This window comes from Heliconius melpomene, chromosome 8, assembly GCF_056956725.1.
Source record: "Heliconius melpomene rosina isolate 202511_hmr_F chromosome 8, ASM5695672v1, whole genome shotgun sequence".
NCBI lineage: Eukaryota > Metazoa > Arthropoda > Insecta > Lepidoptera > Nymphalidae > Heliconius > Heliconius melpomene.
The window spans coordinates 5,654,457-5,673,646 of NC_140396.1; the positions used below are offsets into that span (position 1 = coordinate 5,654,457).

Consider the following 19,190-nt stretch of genomic DNA (forward strand, 5'->3'; position numbering starts at 1 on the left):
CAGCATTTTAAGTGAAAAGCCTTATAATTTTCGTATTTAACTTGGAAGTAATAAATGAGGTCCCCCCGAAAGGCATGTATGAAGAGGTTGATGACAGTGGATAAGACAAAAGAGGTCTCCAGAGACCTTAGCGTTTACAGTTCTGTTCTCTGGCTATCCTCCTAGGAAGATGTTTTAGTTCCGGAAACTGTCAAAAGTTAACGATTATTCTCACCTAATTCTGTATACCTCACAACTTAACAAGCGAATGCGTGAACTAAAGCTTGTATTCCGTAAAACGTTATTTCGTGAAGCAATTGGCTACTTAATGGGATTTTATATAAAAACGGAGCAAACGAATTGAAGCGCTCTGACAACAAGTTGAGCGCGGTGCGTTCCTGAACATGTTTGCTTAGTTTGAGTTTGCAAATGCTGCTGATTGGTTGTTTGCTACATTTTTCCTTGGATGGAATTTAGAAAACGGCAAGATTCGAAATAGATGTTTTTTTTTACTTTTTTTTCGCTTCACGATGTATTCTGTACATAGCTGGATAGGTGGAGTAACCTGGTAACCTATTATTAAGACATTCTGTTTCCATTAAGACACTGTTCTACACTTTTCGCCGAATTCTGAAGGCATTGCATAATATTATAGGCAGATGAGGCAAAGCATGGTGTTGAGTTCCACTATTCTGTTGAGTGGTGGAACTCTACGCCAGGCTTTGCCTTTGCTTTGGAAATTAAAATATTGAATATGTCATTCTTCTGAGTGAGAATAGAACCCACAACTGTCGTTTACAATGCAACTGGTTTACATTAAGATGTCTCATTCAAAATTACAAATTTACTACAAAAGGTAATATACTAATTAAGACAATCTACAACTGTATGCACAATTTAGGAACCTAATTAACTACCAGGACTATAATTGGGTACCTCGAAAATGTCAGCATTATCTAACACGCGATACTGCACAGGCACAGGTGCGCGGCGAACCGAAAAAATAGCACAGGCGTTGAATGAAAACAACCTGCTAATGAGCATCGCGAGTTAATTGCCACCAGCCATTATTTTGTTAAGGATCTCTTGAATACCTTCTAGTTGAGCTATTGTAAATAGAAATATTACATTTTTTTTTTATGTTTTTGTAGAAGAAAATATGGCGCAAAGATTTTTTTATTTTATTTTACCAAGACAGGACCGAGCGGCGTGAAGATCCTTGGGGGAGGCTTTTGTCCAACAGTGGGTGTCAAAAGGTTGATATGATGATGATGATGATGATGTTATTTAAACAACACAACAAAAGTACAAACTTTTTTTACAATTTTTTTACGAAAATGTGGGATAAAGATTTTTTATCGATCGTAAAATTTTATTTTAATTAAAAAAAATTACAAAAGTACAAACTGCTAAATAAGGAAAAACTTATAAAAATATGTAGGTACACAATTAATTCTTCAATATTAAAATATTGCTTTAATTATATATTTTCAAATATCACTTTAAATTATTGGAATCTTTTACTTTAGTCCTAGATACTTAATAACGAAAAATATTATAGTTTTTTTCACTAATAGCCTTTAAGAATATAAATACATTTTAACCAACTAATGTTACCTCTTGAAATATAATATTAGCATAACATTTCACCATACGACGTGACTATTAGAACGGCCTGATACGGTATCTCATGCTCGACGTAATGAAACGTGGTGGTACATTTGGTTTTCATTTCAGCCTGCAATTTGTGTACATCCATCACTTCTGTTACCATATTATATTTATTGCTACCCCTGTATATACATATTACATATACTGTATTTAGAGCTTACTTGCGAGCATGTTTCTCGTTCTTAATATTTAAAGTCTGTAAATGTGGTGTTAGTAGGTTCGATCCCCAATTTAGCAATAAATTCTTTACATTTTTTTCGCTCTGGTCACAGGAGGTGAGCATTGGTTACTTTTATTAAACAAACAATATTTGAAAATAAAGGCCTTAAGGTCTGGAAACGAGGTCTTCTTTGCCTACCCTGCTCTTTTATAAGCAGGATGACAGGTGGAACTAAAAAAGTATTCTCATTGAATATTCACACTGGATATTCAGTTTATTTTATTTTTATTTCTTTTTTTACATATCTCCTTTTATTATGCCTTAACACATAAAATACAAATATTAAACTATAAATATTTATAAATATAAATTTAAACAAACTCATTTACTACATCTTAAAACTGCTAAAACATATTTCAACAAGGAAGCAGCAACTTAATATCCGTAACCCTATAAATTCCGGAAGCCGCCCCCAATCATAATTAAAATATCCTGGATAACGAAAATTAATAGATTTAATTCACGAGATAATCAGCTAATCATATTTTATGAAAGATGAAGGAGTAATCTATTCGTTTTAGGGGGGGTGATCGAAGTGAGGCTGCGAAGTGACGGGTGCCCTGGAATTAATTACCTTTCTCAATAGAGACAGAACAAAAGGCAATTGTTTGCTAGCTGGACGGTGTGAAGCTCAAATCTTGGTATTTACTTAGAAAGAATTTGTTTTTGTTGTATTTGGAATATATTTGAAAGGAAAACTGTTATTTATAACTTTGCATATTTTTGTAAGCTGTAAATGCAATTATTTAGCAATTATAGTAGGTAAAAATATTTAATGAAATGAAAAACAAAATTCTTTAATTTCGCAAAAACATAAATAGATATTAATTTAATTTTTGTATAACACGTGCTCGGCACATTAAAGAGTGAGATATGAAATAAATGAGCTTGACACTGAATCTATCACAACAGGGTAGGCAGAGGGAACCTAGTGTTAAAACACTCCGTTGTCCCTTTTCTCAAACATGAATGTATTTAAATATGAAATACATACAAATTACTATACTAAATTACTATGGGTATAACATATGTATAAGTCAACATTCACATATATAATTAATACAAAAGATAAATACGAGAACAGTGAAAGCCGCTAGCCTTTTCACATTAACACTTTTCTCCGGCGGTCTGTTTGCGAAGGCAAAAAGACCGAGTTGTAGATAACGGAAGCACAATGGCCCCACACCCGCCCACCCCCGCGCCGAATATGAACCCATTGTGTACTTAATTACGGCGGGTGTCTTTGAGATATAGCTGGCACACATTCCACCATAAAAGCCTGCCTTACAAATAATATTTCAACGGAGTAAGATTTCTCTTTTCATAGCAATTAACGCGTTCCTGAGTAAATATTGCTTTGTCAGTCATATTGAGCACGTATAGAAGCACCGTTAACTTTAACTATGGCAATTAAAAGAGACGAATAATAACTATTAATTAGAGGCCGTAGTGGCGCAGCGGCACTAGGGTGTGAATGTAACGCGACGGTCGTGGGTTCGATCCCCACTCGAGAAAGTGAAATATTTATTTACGTTTATATTTCCATTACTTTGCTCTGGTGTCGAGTCAAGGTTGAGGCGTGCCGTAGGTTTTGCCCCTTAACACGCAATGTCTCCAGAGTTTAGCAGAAAGTGGGGAACGAGGTGTCTTAACACCAGGTTCCCTCTGCTTACCCTGCTCTGTGCGGGATACAGCGTGAAGGTGATTTAGATTTTTGACTACCAACTATCGTAATATTAATGACAAATCCAAAATAAACGCAATACTTGCCAAATAAATTTGATAAACTTGAATTTTATTTGGGAAACAAAAATCACTTATTAAAAGCTGTTTTCTCATAACGAATTCCACTTTCGGGATTTTCACGCAAAATAATGACAGCGCAAATAATTAAGAGGGGTATTTTTTTACAATATGCCTTCACATTTCTCTAAAGGGAAACTTGAAACCAAGACGAGTCTAAAATCAGAGCATGAATTGAATAAAAAACGTAAAGAAAAAGTGGAGAGTAGCATCCGAGATAACAGCTATTCAGAAAAGGAAGCCGTTAAAAACAAATTCAAAGAGTAAAGTGAGTAAATTATAAAAAAGAAAGTGCGGCGGGATCTCTTTGTTTTCACGTCGCTGTCAGTTATCATTGTAAGAGAGGCAGACCATTGGCAGGCGTTTCATAGCTGAGATATTCGACTTCGACATTGAAGTCCTTTTAAAAAATAATCTCTGTTGCACTTTAAAAAAAATGCTTGGACAATTATTATGTTAAAATTCTTTTATTAAATTTATGTTGATTAGGTAATTTTGTTGTTAGTGACGTAATTAAACACCGCCCCATTCTTTGGTTGTGGACTCAATTTTTAAATAAAAAACCATTTTAGTTGAAATATCTTCACTCTCTCTTTTAATTTGAGTAATGTTTTTAATAAGTGATTTTTGTTTCCCAAATAAAATTCAAGTTTATCAAATTCATTTTGCAAGTATTGCGTTTATTTTAGATTTATCATTATTATTAAAATAGTTGGTAGTTAAAAATCAAAATCAAAATCAATAGTTAAAAATCAAAAAATACAGCGTAAAGCTGATTTATTTATTATTTATACGAGCATAGTAACAATAAAAGGACAGATTTCTAAACACATTTCTCATCTAATAATAAATTGACTTAACGAAACTATACAGTTCATTCAATAGACACGTCCGCGGCGTGCGAACAAGGCAGGTAGAGGCAACAAGGAAAGTAATGCTTTTGATGTTTCCGCCTACATGCGGTAAAAGAAAACTGTAGTTTATTCAATATAGGTGAAAGTTAAAAATAGTATTATTTCTAAGACACAAGGTTGTCTCGACTATGTTTATATTGTTACAAGTAAGTCGTGGTATTAATTATAAAAAAAAAACATTTTCACGCTGTATCCCGTATTGCGTGTGGGGTTTCGGATCTCAACGCTACGGATGTATGAAGATATCTTAGATATCTTAACACAAAAAGTGCAAACGTTTAAAACTATAGTGTTGCCCTATATCTATATATATAAAAAACGAAAGGTCACTCACTCATCACGAAATCTCAGAAACTACATGTGCTAAGAATCTGAAATTTGCATAGGAGTTACTTATAGGACGTAGGTGCTCGCTAAGACGGGAATTTGTAATATTAGACTTCTAAGGGGTTGTTTTTGAGGTTGAAAGTTGGTATGAAACTTCGTTATTATAAATGCTAGGAGTCTCAAATTTTGCATTGACATCACTGATAAGACGTAGGTACTGATGGAGAAATTAATAATAAAGTAGTTCACGCAGGCGAAGCCGCGGGCGGGCCGCTACTTTCATATATATTTTGTAATTCATTTTTACAGGCTGTATCAAATTACAACATCTAAAGTAATGGCGTATTACAAAATGTGCATAATATAATATCTGAAAACGTAATAAATTACGGCGTTATACCTTTAATAATTAAATCATCGATAATGAAAATGAACGAGATGAATCGAATCAGCTAAATAATATCATCACGATGCATTTCGATGCAAGAATACAATCGCCAAACGATATATCAATATTGAAACTGTAGTAGCGCAGCGGCACAAGTGTGACTGTAACGCAATGGTTGTGGGTTCGATCCCCTTGGAGAAATGAATTATTATTTATTAATATTTTTATTTCTTCAGCCTGGCTTTAAGGCAAAAGCCTGGCGTTAAATTCCGCCACTTAACACGCAATGCCTCGAAAAATCGATTGGAAGACAGGACCTTGCTACATGCGGGATACAGCGTGAAGCTAATTGTTTTTTTTTAATTAATTTATCTATCAATATCGCAGAGACGAAAGCCATAAAGTGACGGCCTCTAAAATTGATTACCCGTTTAAATGGCGATTGAACAAAAGGCGATTGTTTGCTGCAGAGAAGTCTATGTCGACCCTAAGCCCAGATAATCTTCAGCTTTGTATTAGAAAAGTTTTTATTTCTTTAACATTATCCGACTAGACTGTGTTCTTTATAAAAATTATCCCCATCATCCGACTTCCTGTTCTTATCAGGCGCTCGTATTGGCTTATTGCGTGATGCAGCTAAATGTTGTTGGGAAAATTCTGATTGGATTTTTCATATGAAAAATATTAAATAGATTTTGGTAGCAATATTCAATAAGTATTTAGTAATAATAATAGAGTATTTTGTATGAGAATAAGCTTTCGCAAGTCAATTCACAAATTAATTGATTTCCTAAATATACCTACAGTAAACAAAATATTTCCTTGTAACTTCCAGCTGTATTTGGAATCTGGGAAACCTAATATTAAGTCACTATTCTCGTTAAGACACTTCCATCCATTCCATTTTCCGCCAACTTCTGGAGGCAATGCGTGATGACTCACGGAAGTCAACGCCGCGCTCTGCCTCGACACCAGAGCAATGAAAAGAAAAAAAACTAAATATTTTATTTCTCGAGTGGGATTCAAACCCACCCACGACTGGCCTCAGATAAACAATAATACGGAAAATAAATAGAGAACAAGTAAATGAACTTTATTATTACCTGTGTGTATTTGAGATATGACCACACTCTCGTTACAATACCTGTCACACACAAACGATATCTCAGGAACAAGAATGTTCCCTTTCAAAAGGCAATTAATGCGAGTAAATATCGCGACGTCAGTCAAACAACGTGTCAGGTTCCCACACAACTTGGTATCACGTTGACGTAATAGAGGATATAGGGTAGGATGTACATTTATGTGTGTTAATCGGTCGTTTGTTTTTATTAATAATTTAGAAAATATAAACGAAAATAATAATAATAATAATAATAAGCCCCCTAAAGTCCAACCATACGTCCGAATCGAACATCTGATTCTCGTGGGGGGCGGACACGTGAAAATAAATTACTTACACGGCTAACATGGCTCTGGTAACCCTTTTTATGGAGAATATGGAAAATAAAAGATATAATTTGCGGCCGCTACCCGGGGGTCGCCGGGGCGCATCTGGAGCTAACGCTGGATGTCACAGCATGCGAACCGTTGGCGACGGGGGACTGAGCAGGCGGGTTCCCCTCGAAAAAAATGCTACAGCCGAACAATCATCCTCATCATTCACTTCTTCTTCCTCTCATTCACCGATATCAAGCATACCCTCACCACTCTCAACTTGTACCTTATTTAATTCCCCTAATTATCACCGACATCATCACACTCATCACTAATTATAAGGTCAGCAGATGTTGTGCAGGAGGCACTTGCCAATTACCCTGCACCCACTGCGGGCTCTATCCGTGCGCGAAAAAAATGGACCGACACAATGAACCGTCATATTTGGCGCACATATCTCATTATAACAAAATGCGAAACCACGTTATTGAATAATTATTTAGAACCCCTACACCAAGAATTTAGTAGTAAATTTCCCGAAATGCAGGTAACTAGACAACGTATAGGAGATCAACGTAGAGCAATAATAAGAAACAAACTATTATCAGATGATACCTTAGCTCAAATTTTGATTGAAGTAAAAGAACTATTACAAATCGGTGATCAACCACTTACAAAAAATAACATTCACTCAACTCAACTTTCACACTCAAACACTAGAATGAAATGGTCAAACCAACTTAATGAAGAAATTGTTAAATGTTACTTTGAAGTCACCCAAATGGAAGTTAATAAGACTTCTTATCGTAAAAACCTGTACAGTTTATTTATATCTAGAAACCCACACCTATCACACCTTACAGAACAAAGAATAGCTGATCAGAGACGACTAATATTTACGAACAAAAGTATACAATCCGATAGAATTATTGAATTAAAAAGAGAAGTAGAAATTAAATTAGCTAATAGTAATACTTTAACAACAAATATTACAGAGTCGAATTCTGCTAGCAATCAAACAAATGAAATAAGTAATTCTGCATATCTACAAAGAAATTTACAACCCGTTAAATCACTAGACCAACATTGCATAAATAGATACAATTTAATAGAAAAACAACTACATTATATTGAACAAGAATTTAATAATGCTCTAATTGAATTTAACAATACAAATCCTGAAACCAGACCTTATATACCTAAACAAAAATCATCGCGTAAATTTTCTCAAATTGTTAGTTTCTTAAATAGCAAAATACTTCCGAAACATTTAAATAACGAAGTAGATTTCAATGCTCTTCATAACATTATATATACCGCTGCCTACACTGCATCTCTGTGTAATGGAACAAAATTCAGTTTCATTGATAATTACCGAACTCGTAACAGCAAGCCATCGTGGCAAAGAAGACTCGAAAGTAGAGTAGACAAATATAGATTGCAAATAGGTAGACTTACGCAATATATATCAGGAAATAGGAGCCGTAAAATACTAAAAACTGTAGAAGAAATAAAAACACAATATAAAATTCATTCACATCACGAAGAACCTAATACAGAATTACCACATTTCTTAGACACACTAAAACAAAAATTAAATGCAACTTCGAACAGACTTAGAAGATATTTGACATGTACAAAACGGAAGCAACAAAATAATACATTCGTTAATAACGAAAAACATTTTTATAGAACTCTATCTAGCACAAACCAAAATACCACAACACAATTACTAGAAAATCCAACGCAAAATAATTTGCAACAATACTGGGCCAATATTTGGGAAAATTCAATAGAACATAATACAGACGCAGAATGGTTGAAAAAAATACCTGACTTAGAAATAAATGTAATGAAATTCAATGATATATCCATAGAAACATTCAATCAAATCATCCAGCGAACACACAATTGGAAGGCACCGGGAACCGATAATATACACAACTATTGGTACAAAAAGCTAACATGCACTCATTCAATTCTTCTTAAACACATAAACCAGTTCATACAATCACCTTGCACACTACCTTTATTTGTAACAAACGGAATAACGTATATGCTACCGAAAGGCTTAGATCGCACAAACCCAGCTAACTATAGGCCAATAACATGCCTCCAAACAATATATAAAATTATCACTGCGTGTATTACTGACATAATTTATAAACATATCGATCAAAATAACATATTAGCTGAACAACAGAAAGGCTGTAGGAAAAATAGTCAAGGGTGTAAAGAGCAGCTTACTATAGACGCAATAGTTATGAAACAGGCACATAATAAAAATATTAATACAATGTATATAGACTACAGAAAAGCATTTGATTCAGTTCCACACAGTTGGTTACTATATATTTTAAAAAAGTACAAGATTCACCCCATTCTAATAACATTTTTAAGCTCCAGCATGCTCTCATGGAAAACTAGATTAAAATTAATTAACAATAATGAAACACTGATTACTGATTCGATTAAAATACAACGAGGCATCTTCCAAGGTGATGCGCTGAGTCCATTATGGTTCTGTCTAGCGTTAAACCCTCTCTCTGAATTGCTTAATAATACCAATACAGGATTTAAACTAAAACATAATGACACATATCATATAATTTCACATTTAATGTACATGGACGACATCAAACTATACGCCAGAAATAATAAAGAACTAAAAATACTAGCCGACCTCACACAATCCTTCTCTACAGACATACGCATGGAATTTGGAATTGAAAAATGCAAGGTACATTCAATTAAACATGGCAAATCACAACAAAATACATATATACTTAACACTGGTGAACTAATTGAATCAATGGACGAAAATAGCACGTATAAATACCTTGGATTTCAACAAGCTAAGCAAATACAACAAAAACAAACCAAGATAGAACTAACCAATAAATTTAAATTTCGTTTGAATCAAATTTTAAGATCACAATTAAACTCACGTAATATTATAAAAGCCATCAACACATACGCAATACCGATTCTTACTTACTCTTTTGCTATAATAAACTTTTCTCAAACGGATTTATCGAATCTGCAACGTATAATAAATACACACATGACTACACATAGGAAACATCACCCTAAATCATGTATCCAGCGTCTAACTATATCACGTCTGGATGGAGGACGAGGTCTCATTGATATTCGCAACCTACATAATAATCTAGTGACTAAATTCCGAAATTACTTTTACTCTAAGGCGGAACATAGTGAACTGCACAAATTCATAGTTAATATAGATAATAAATATACACCACTTAATTTAAACGATAGAAATGTACAACTAAACCAAACCTTAATAACTAAGCAGCAGAAAATAGAAGCGTGGTCTTTAAAGTCACTGCACGGTAGACATTTAGCCGATCTTAGCCAAACACACGTCGACAAAGTTGCATCGAACGAATGGCTAAGACGGGGAGATCTCTTCCCAGAGACGGAAGCCTTCATGATGGCTATCCAGGATCAAGTAATAGACACTAGGAACTATCAAAAACACATAATAAAACGACCAAATATGATTAATGATTTATGCAGAAGATGTTATTCTAGTCCTGAAACAATCCAACACATTACCGGAGCCTGTAAAACCATAGTACAAACCGATTACAAACATAGACATGATCAGGTCGCTGCAATTATTCATCAACACCTAGCATTTAAACATTCTCTCATCACACAAGCACAAAAAACTCCCTATTACAAATATTCACCTCAGGCTATTTTAGAATCTACAAATTTTAAGCTCTATTGGGATCGTACAATCATCACAGATAAAACCATACACTACAATAGACCGGATATTTTACTTCATGATAAAGTTAAAAATTCTGTATACTTGATAGACATAGCCATTCCAAATACACACAATCTTGCATCCACTTTTTCAAACAAAATAGATAAGTATACAGGTTTAACCATAGAGCTCAAAAGTCAATGGAAAGTCCAATCCGTCACTACAGTACCAATAGTTCTTTCAACAACCTGAGTAGTACCTCATACGCTACACACGAGTCTGGAAACTTTGGGTATTCACCGGTTAAGTTATATTCTTTTACAGAAAGCCGCAATCTTAAATACATGCCGTATAGTTAGGAAGTTTTTATCATCAAATAATTAACTTATTGTCAGAATTCCTTACTAGTAATAATAATTATCGCTGAAAATCTCCACCCAAATATTGCTTGGCTATATGCTCGCAATTTTTGGTTAACATACCCCAATGATTTGGGAGAACAAAAATGGTAAAAATAATAATAATAATAATACTTTATTGCACATGAAAAGAAAATATATACATATAAAATTTACACAGAAAAAAAAAAGAAAGAAAAGAAAAAGAAAAAGAAGGATACATAGGTACTTAAATTAACATGTGCAATGGCGGCCTTATCACTGCAAGTGATCTCTTACAGGCAACCATTAAAAGTGCAGGACTTATGCAAGAAATTATAGTAGTAAGTAGTAGCGCAAAAAGTATTAACAAAGTAAAAAAAAATATATATATAATTAAATAAATAATATATATATATATATATTTATTTAATACACATACATACATACATACATACATACATACATAGACACATACATACATACATATTAAAATAATACGGAAATGTATACATACGTACATATTATGATACTTTATTTTAAATATTGTTCTAAGTAGTAATTTTTAAGCCTACGCTAAAAAATATTTACTGACGGAGATCGTCTAACTTCACCTGGCAGAGCATTCCAGAGGTTTACTGTTTGGACAGTAAAAGAGTCTCCATAGCATTTAGTGTGACATGAGGGGATTTCTAGGAGGTTGTTGTTGCGGGAACGAAGGTGTTGGGAGTGGAGGGCGTTCGACCCCAAGAACTTAAACCGTTCTTTGAGGTACGAAGGAGTGACAGGGTGGTAAAGGATTGTGAAAAGGAGAGTGAGAGAGTGTAATTGTCGTCGGTCTTTTACAGTGAGCCATTTAAGCTGAGTACGGTATTGTGTTACGTGATCAAACTTTCGCAATCCAAAGATAAATCGGATTATAAGATTCTGCATCCGTTCAAGCTTATTTAGTAGCTGTTGAGATAAATCTAAGTAACACGAGTCGGCATAATCAAGTATAGGGAGAAGAAGAGTTTGAGCCAATGAGATTTTAGTCTTTAATGGTAGTAGGTTCTTCCATCTTCTCAAACTTCTTATAGCACAGAAGATCTTACGGCTGAGCTCGGCAATTTGAGGCGACCAAGAAAATGTGCTGTCCATTCTGACTCCTAAGTTCTTGACACTATCACTAACCTCTAAGCAGACATTGTCAAAAAGGATTTGAGGGAGATTTGGTTTTATTTTAAATAACTGCTTAGGATGCCCAAACATACATACATTAGATTTACTTGGGTTAATAGATAGTCCGAACGATTTACTCCAAGAACTAATTAATTGTAAATTGGAATTAATTGTAAATTGGAAAATATTGAAAGTTGATATATATGATATATACAATTTAAATATTTCACAAATATTTTTTTTTCCCTGAGTACTAATCGCAGGCGTACATCGTAGAGTGGACAGAGGGAACCTGAGCACACACTATCCACCGAGTTCTAGAGCCATGCCTTGTTAAATAGCGGAACCCAACGCCGCTTTTGCCTTGTTATCAGAGCGAGGAATTAAAAAATAGGAATCGAACCCACAATCTGGCACGCTTGTGTCCCAACACCACGACTGGCCTCAATATGTCCCCTAGTCTAGTCTCCTCGTATGTTTTTAATAAACATTTTTTAGTTTGTAATAAACATTACTTCATAATTCAAATACTACAGAATAGTATATAAAATATTAAAATATTTCAGAAAATAACAAAAGATGTTCCCTGCAAGTAAGTTTACAATTGTTCTTGATTGCGCTTGTTGTCGTGCACAGTGTTTGCGTTTCTCGGAATAAATTCGCACTACGTAATATTTTTGTTTGTAACTACTTCAGAAGATTTAAAATGAAAACTTTTCCAAACATCATTATAAGAACATAATAGGAATTACAAAATGAAAAGTAAAACGAAGAAAAGAAGGATTAATTACTAAAATTTAACCTGAAAAGGTTAATTTTTAAAATGCTTAAAAATATCTATAGGAGGACAGTAGCGCAGGTGCACAAGCGTGCAACTGTACTCGACAGGTTGTGGATTCGATTCCCACTCGAAGAAATTAAATGTTTAATATTTTATTTTCTTTACCTCTGGTTTCGAGGCAAAGCGTGGCAAAGAGTGTTTAAGAAATATTCATATTTTAAATAATGTAAAATATACTGTATGTATTTTTTAAACATTTGCCATTTCTATTTAATGTAAAATGAAAGTTTATTTCTACGTGAAATTTACCCGCTACCAGCTACCCAATCAGTTATAATATTAATTTTAACTCTATCGTTTTAAATCCATCCAACGCAATATTTCTATCGAGGTCAAAAGGCGAGGCGTGAAAAGCTCAATGTGTCAATGATTCAATGAAATTGCATCGTAATTGAAAAAATATTTTACAATTGTATGACGTGTTGGCAGAATATTGGAGCAACGGGAAAAAATAAATCCAGCCCGAATAGAAATATATTGCCAATTCGATTTCTAATGATTACATACATATACACATACCTCTACATACCTCTTTCGCCTCGTCCACTGTCATTAACCTCTTCATACATGCCCTCTTGGAGATCCTCATGCTTTGGACGGAGTCTTTGGAGGACTTAATTGTACATAATTATTACGTAGATCCGGATGTTATATATTAGGTACTTGAAAAATGAAAGATATACAATAATATAAAGATTAAATATATATTGTCTAAAAATTTGGGGTGAAAAAAAAACTAAGAAATATATCTAAAATATATAATTATTGTATTTAATTACTTACGTGGACTAAAGTTATTAAAAATGAAAATATAGTAGGCATCAGTATTGACAATATAAAAAATGTTTTCCAAGTAACTTAATAAAGCTGTGAAAAGTGAGTTTTCTCTTTCCCTCCATAATAGAGAAACATCTGCACCTAATCTAATCAAACACACAGGGAGACTTGGGAGTCGAGGGAGTCAACGGGAAGTCGAAGGAACAGCTACGACTTTTGAATGAGAGCGGCCTGCTAATGAGCAGCGCGAGTTAATTGCCGACGGGTGTCGCCGTTCAGCTAAGGCTCGAATGAATGGGTACTAATTAAACAATAGCTATTAAAAATTTGTTTTATACGTTTGTGGGATATGTTTTAGAAGATTTCTATTGTTTATTGCTCACATATTAGTAGTGACTAATGACTACGATAAATATTTTTCACGATATATTCCGCATTTAGCAAGATAGGTAGAGGAATCCTAATATTAAGACACTCCGTTCCCTATTTTCTATCGGAACTAATGTCGCCATTTGCCTCAACACCAGAGCCAAGAAATAAAAATATTTATACTTGTGGGATTAGGAAAGAGAAAGAATAGAATTAAAGAATCATCTTTCTTCACATATATCGCAACTCGGTGTTAGTTCAACCAAAAATATGTGATCAATCATCCATCCGTCAGCCTTTCAACGTCCACTGCTGGACATAGGCCTCCCCTAATTCTCGCCACTCCATCCAGTCCTGCGCCCTTTGAATCCAGCGGATTCCCGCTGTCTTCTTAAGGTCGTCGGTCCACCTGGTTGGGCAATAACCCTCCTATGGAACAATACTAAACTAAATTAAAAAGAAAAGAAATTAATAAGGTACCTAAAAAAGGGCAACTTTGATATTTCTTTATATTTTCTATATATAGGCGACTTTTACTTATTGCCCATCGTGCGGCACTATAACCATCGGCAGGGTGTCATATAATGACTTAGATATTTGACGTAGAAATCCCTAGCGGCTTATCTCGAGAAGCCTATCGTTACGGTTTATCTTCCGCTTCTGTTTGGGAACATGGTGAAGTACGTGGAAAAATAAGAGAAGTTGCAAATAAAATTGGTAATTGCTTACCGTTATATGTTTTTTTTTTAAATACAACAATTTCTTAATAAAATTCATAAAATTTTAAGGAATACTCGTAAGTAATCAGTATAAGAGGTCACTTACGGCGCAGCGGCACAAATATGCGACTGGTGGTTGGTGGATTCGATTCCCTCAAGGAAATAAAAAAATATATCAATAAACTAATAACAATGCAGGATTCATTGTTAATTGTGTTTGTTACATTGACATAATTTAGGAATAATAAATTAACATATAAAATAGAAATAATATTTTATAAACAAAAACAAAGAAATACATATATATATATATATATATATATATATATATATATATATATACTAGCGACCCTATTGCGGCTTCGCCCGCTTTTACTACTGGATTATTCATATAATGTATGTTTGCAAAGCACTTAAGATAATGTGAAAATTAATTAAACCCTAATGCAACCCGCATTTTCGTATTTTCCAATTGTTTTACACAGCAAGGATTTTTTAGTATGTACCGTAATTTTAAATCTGTGCTACTAATCTTTTCAAGTACTTATTAAAATATATTTAAATTACTATTTTTAGATAGTTAAATGACATTAAATAATACATTCAACTCGAATTATCCAATACGTGCAAACACATCTAAATCTTCGTTGCTATAAAGGCAGGCGGGTTTTTTTTTTTCGAGCTTGTGGTTAATGCTGAACAGGGTATTCTGTCCCTGATGAAAAGCAAGCACTACGTGGCTGCCTGTGACGAAAATTAAATAGAATGCATCGGCCGGGAATGGAACCCGGGCTGCCCGCGTGGCAGGCGAGCATTCTACCACTGAACCACCGATACGTGTAAGGCAGGCGGGCGCGGCGGACTCACTTGTATAAACATAACGTCGCGAGGCGCGTTTTGCAGCAAGGATTTTTTGATATTGTAACAACTTCTAAAGTACTTATTAAAATGAAAATCAGAAAAGACAGTTTTGATCTACATTAAATGGCCAACGTAACTAATATACTTATTTATATGCTGAGAGTAAGGGATAAGTGAAACTTGACTCGATACAGTTGATGTGTGAACGGCGTGATGTGTCAATAATTAAATGCGTTTTTCTCTAAAACTATTCCCAATTTCGAAATAGTTTAAAAAGCAAATTTTATCTTCGTTTAACGTAGAAATTTAATAAAGTATTTTAAAGGATAAGGATTAATACCATTATGGAAAAATATCCCTCACAATAAAAAATATATTGAAATTACTATTTTTAGACAGAAATATGATCACTACACGTTATTCTTAAAAGATATGAATATGCCGTCGCTGATTTTTTTGTAGATCTTATTAAGAGGAACAATACTCTAGTACATTATTTTCATGTAGTATTTACCATTAAAGCAGCGCATGCGCCAAAGTGTCTCAGCGGGTAGGACTTTATACACATTTATCGTATTTATGTTAATTTACATAAGAATGTACAAATAATAAACTATATATAAACCTTCCCTGAGAAATACTCGACCTAATGGTGAAAACCGCATCCAAATCCGTTGGGTGGTTTAGAAGAAGAAGAAAGAAAGAGTTAGAAAGTTCAGACAGACACAAAAAGCGACTTTGTTTTATAAGATATAGGATAGGATTAAATATATAAAACAAGATACAAACTTAGCTAATTTAAAAGCGTATAAAATGTTGACTGTATTTTAATCCCGTCGGTCGGCTTATGTGCTTAAGTAGCCAGTAGTTTAAACGTACATTTTATATAAGGCTTAAATTTAGAATTGTATTTAGTCAGACAGGTTTTCATGCAGGCTTTACGGTAAAGCTGCTTAAAAATGAGCAGCTTTACCAGCACCGTCAAGAATATCGGCCACAATTCACGCATACGTACCTACGAGTAGATGTTGAATCGTAAGTCGGCTCAAGAGAAGCTCCATGCATCGACACACCGCAAGTGAGGATAAGGCACGTGCGAGACGCTGATAGCACCAGTCATGTTTGCTTCTGCTGGAGCTGAATAGATTGACTGGATAGATTACCTACGCTTCGACTTTAAATGGGATTAAAAGGGAAGTATGAATTGATTGACCTGAAATACACTACCAAATGAAATTGGTATTTATTTGTCGATTGAAATGTTAGAAAAATATGTATAGTTAAAATATTTAGTTTAGTAAGTTTGCTCTATAAGGATTAATAAAGTACGGGATTAGGCTTAATAGTTAACATTTAAAAATCTATGAATATATCAATGTAATATAAATAATTAAATGCATAATTCAAAAGGCCAAAATAAAAATCTAATAAAAGACTTCTCCGGTTTGTTTTTTCTTTTCATATTTTTGGGTAATATATATAACCCTAATTAAGTGCGGCGGGCATATGGACTCATTTTTTATGAAATGAACTACAAATATAAGTTTCTCATTATTTATTTTTATGCAATATCTATTCTTGCTTCGTGCTAAATTTCATAATTTTAAGTCCAAGGGAAGTTCCCTATAGGCTTTGATTACGTTGCAATTTTCATACAAAATGCAACAAAATCAAAGCATAAATGTTCCTATAAGGGTTCCTTTTATACCTTTGAAGTACGGAACCCTAAAAATGAAATGAAATCAGGTTTAATCATCTCGTTAGTCTACGAGATAGCGAGGAATATGCAGGCAACATATCTCTTACATGAAATTATAAATCGGCTTAGGCGCGGTGCATTAATGCTGAAGGATTTGTATAAGACACCTGTGCCAGAGATAGATAACGTAAGCGATGCGTCTGAGGTTACCTACCATAGGAAATATGATAAGCTGGAAATGTAGTGAAGCTATTTAGCTTTTCAAAATGCGAATAAAAATATTTCGACTGTTTAAATATATATTGTTTATGGCATAAATTACTCTTGGAGATGTGTTTTTTCAGGAAGTTTTCGATATTAGAGTGACACACAAAAGGTAAGATATTTTCCAATACAAGAACAAAAGAAATCAATCTAAATAGTTTTGTCGAAATCATTTTCTAACATAGTCTTAAGCACAATATAAAATTAGAAAAATTCTGAGATTATTTGATAGCAACAACTAACAACGTTTAATAGAAGATACCAAAAGTAAATAGAGACAATTTAAGCAAATAGGTTACGTGCTGTCGATACAAAAGACGAAAATATCACAATCATTGGAAAACAGCTGTGTGGGAGCACAGTCAGCACATTAGGCACCTTCTGTTATAGCGTTTAGTTACGAGAATATGACGCCACTAGAAAAGAAAGTTGCTAATAGGTAGAATACAATGAAAATATTCTACATTAGTAAGATACCTTGTAATGGATACATTAGTAATAAAAATTTGATTCTATGATAAATTTGATTATTTAGAACCTAAAAAACGTAATACATAATCTATTTCATTTGATTTACGCAGATAATACAAAGCATATTTATACATTTTATCCTCTTCTTAGCAACTTAAATAATAAGATACTCTCATAATAATATTGTGAAATAAGAAATGCCTAAGGTAACAAGGTTAGACAAAATAAATTGGCCACCATTACAAGATATTCTGAAATTCATGTTCAACGTAAAAAAATCTTTTTTTTATCACAAATCCTAACTCGGATCTGGAAATTTTCAAGAACCCTACAACAAAACAGGACAGAAGCTACGGGACGTAATGACCGCACAAAATGTGTGCGTAAGAAATCGGCATTGACTCGGTATGTTTGGCAAATAAGGCCCGTGGCTGTGGTCGAAGTCTGGGCGTGACAGGAAATCTAATAACCCTCGAACGAGTGCTTCGTATAAATTTCTTACATACGTTTCTTTGTCCCTTTGTAAGATTTTTTTTTTCTATGACTACATCACCCAAATAACAGTGTGTTCGTGCTGAATTTCATCCTACAAATAAGTAATCGGTTGAGATTTTTCAAAGATGAACGAACATAAATTTTAAACAGGATATGTAAGAACATATTTATACCTGAAACGTATATTTTTTTAGCGTAACGCCGTATCCCGGACACAGAAGGGTAGGTCCACTGCCTTAGCTTAGTGTTAATACACTCCGCTCCCCACTTTCAATGACTGGGATCTATTAGTTACTACTGGTTAGTAAGTTACTTACTATTAAAGGAGGACAGTCAGATACAGGCGCATATTATGTAGAAAATTTTAAAACGATAATAAATAAATATATATTTTTAATCTGCATATATAACGTACATATGAATAGACATAAAGATTGGTTCAATGGCTTCACAGTCGACTGTAGCAGGTAAATACAATATTTTTATATTCACACTATTAATATGGATGGAAATATTTCGTTTTATTGAATTCTGTTTTCAAAGATCTCTTCAAAGGACTTACGCTGTATCAACAAAAATAGGGTAAGTCATGGTTGAACGGATTGGCGATAAAGACTTTCGACACAATGCAATGAAGCTTATTGACTATATTTCATTTATAATTTTCTTTACAAA

General features: G+C 33.8%; 1 protein-coding gene across 1 annotated transcript; it reads left to right on the forward strand.

The window, feature by feature from the left end:
• The first annotated feature begins 9,146 nt into the window (after positions 1-9,146).
• LOC146536824 (uncharacterized) lies at positions 9,147-10,733 on the forward strand. Its single transcript, XM_085189634.1, has one exon. It carries the CDS (start codon positions 9,147-9,149, stop codon positions 10,731-10,733), a length of 1,587 nt encoding a protein of 528 aa, XP_085045760.1.
• Positions 10,734-19,190: the final 8,457 nt, after the last annotated feature.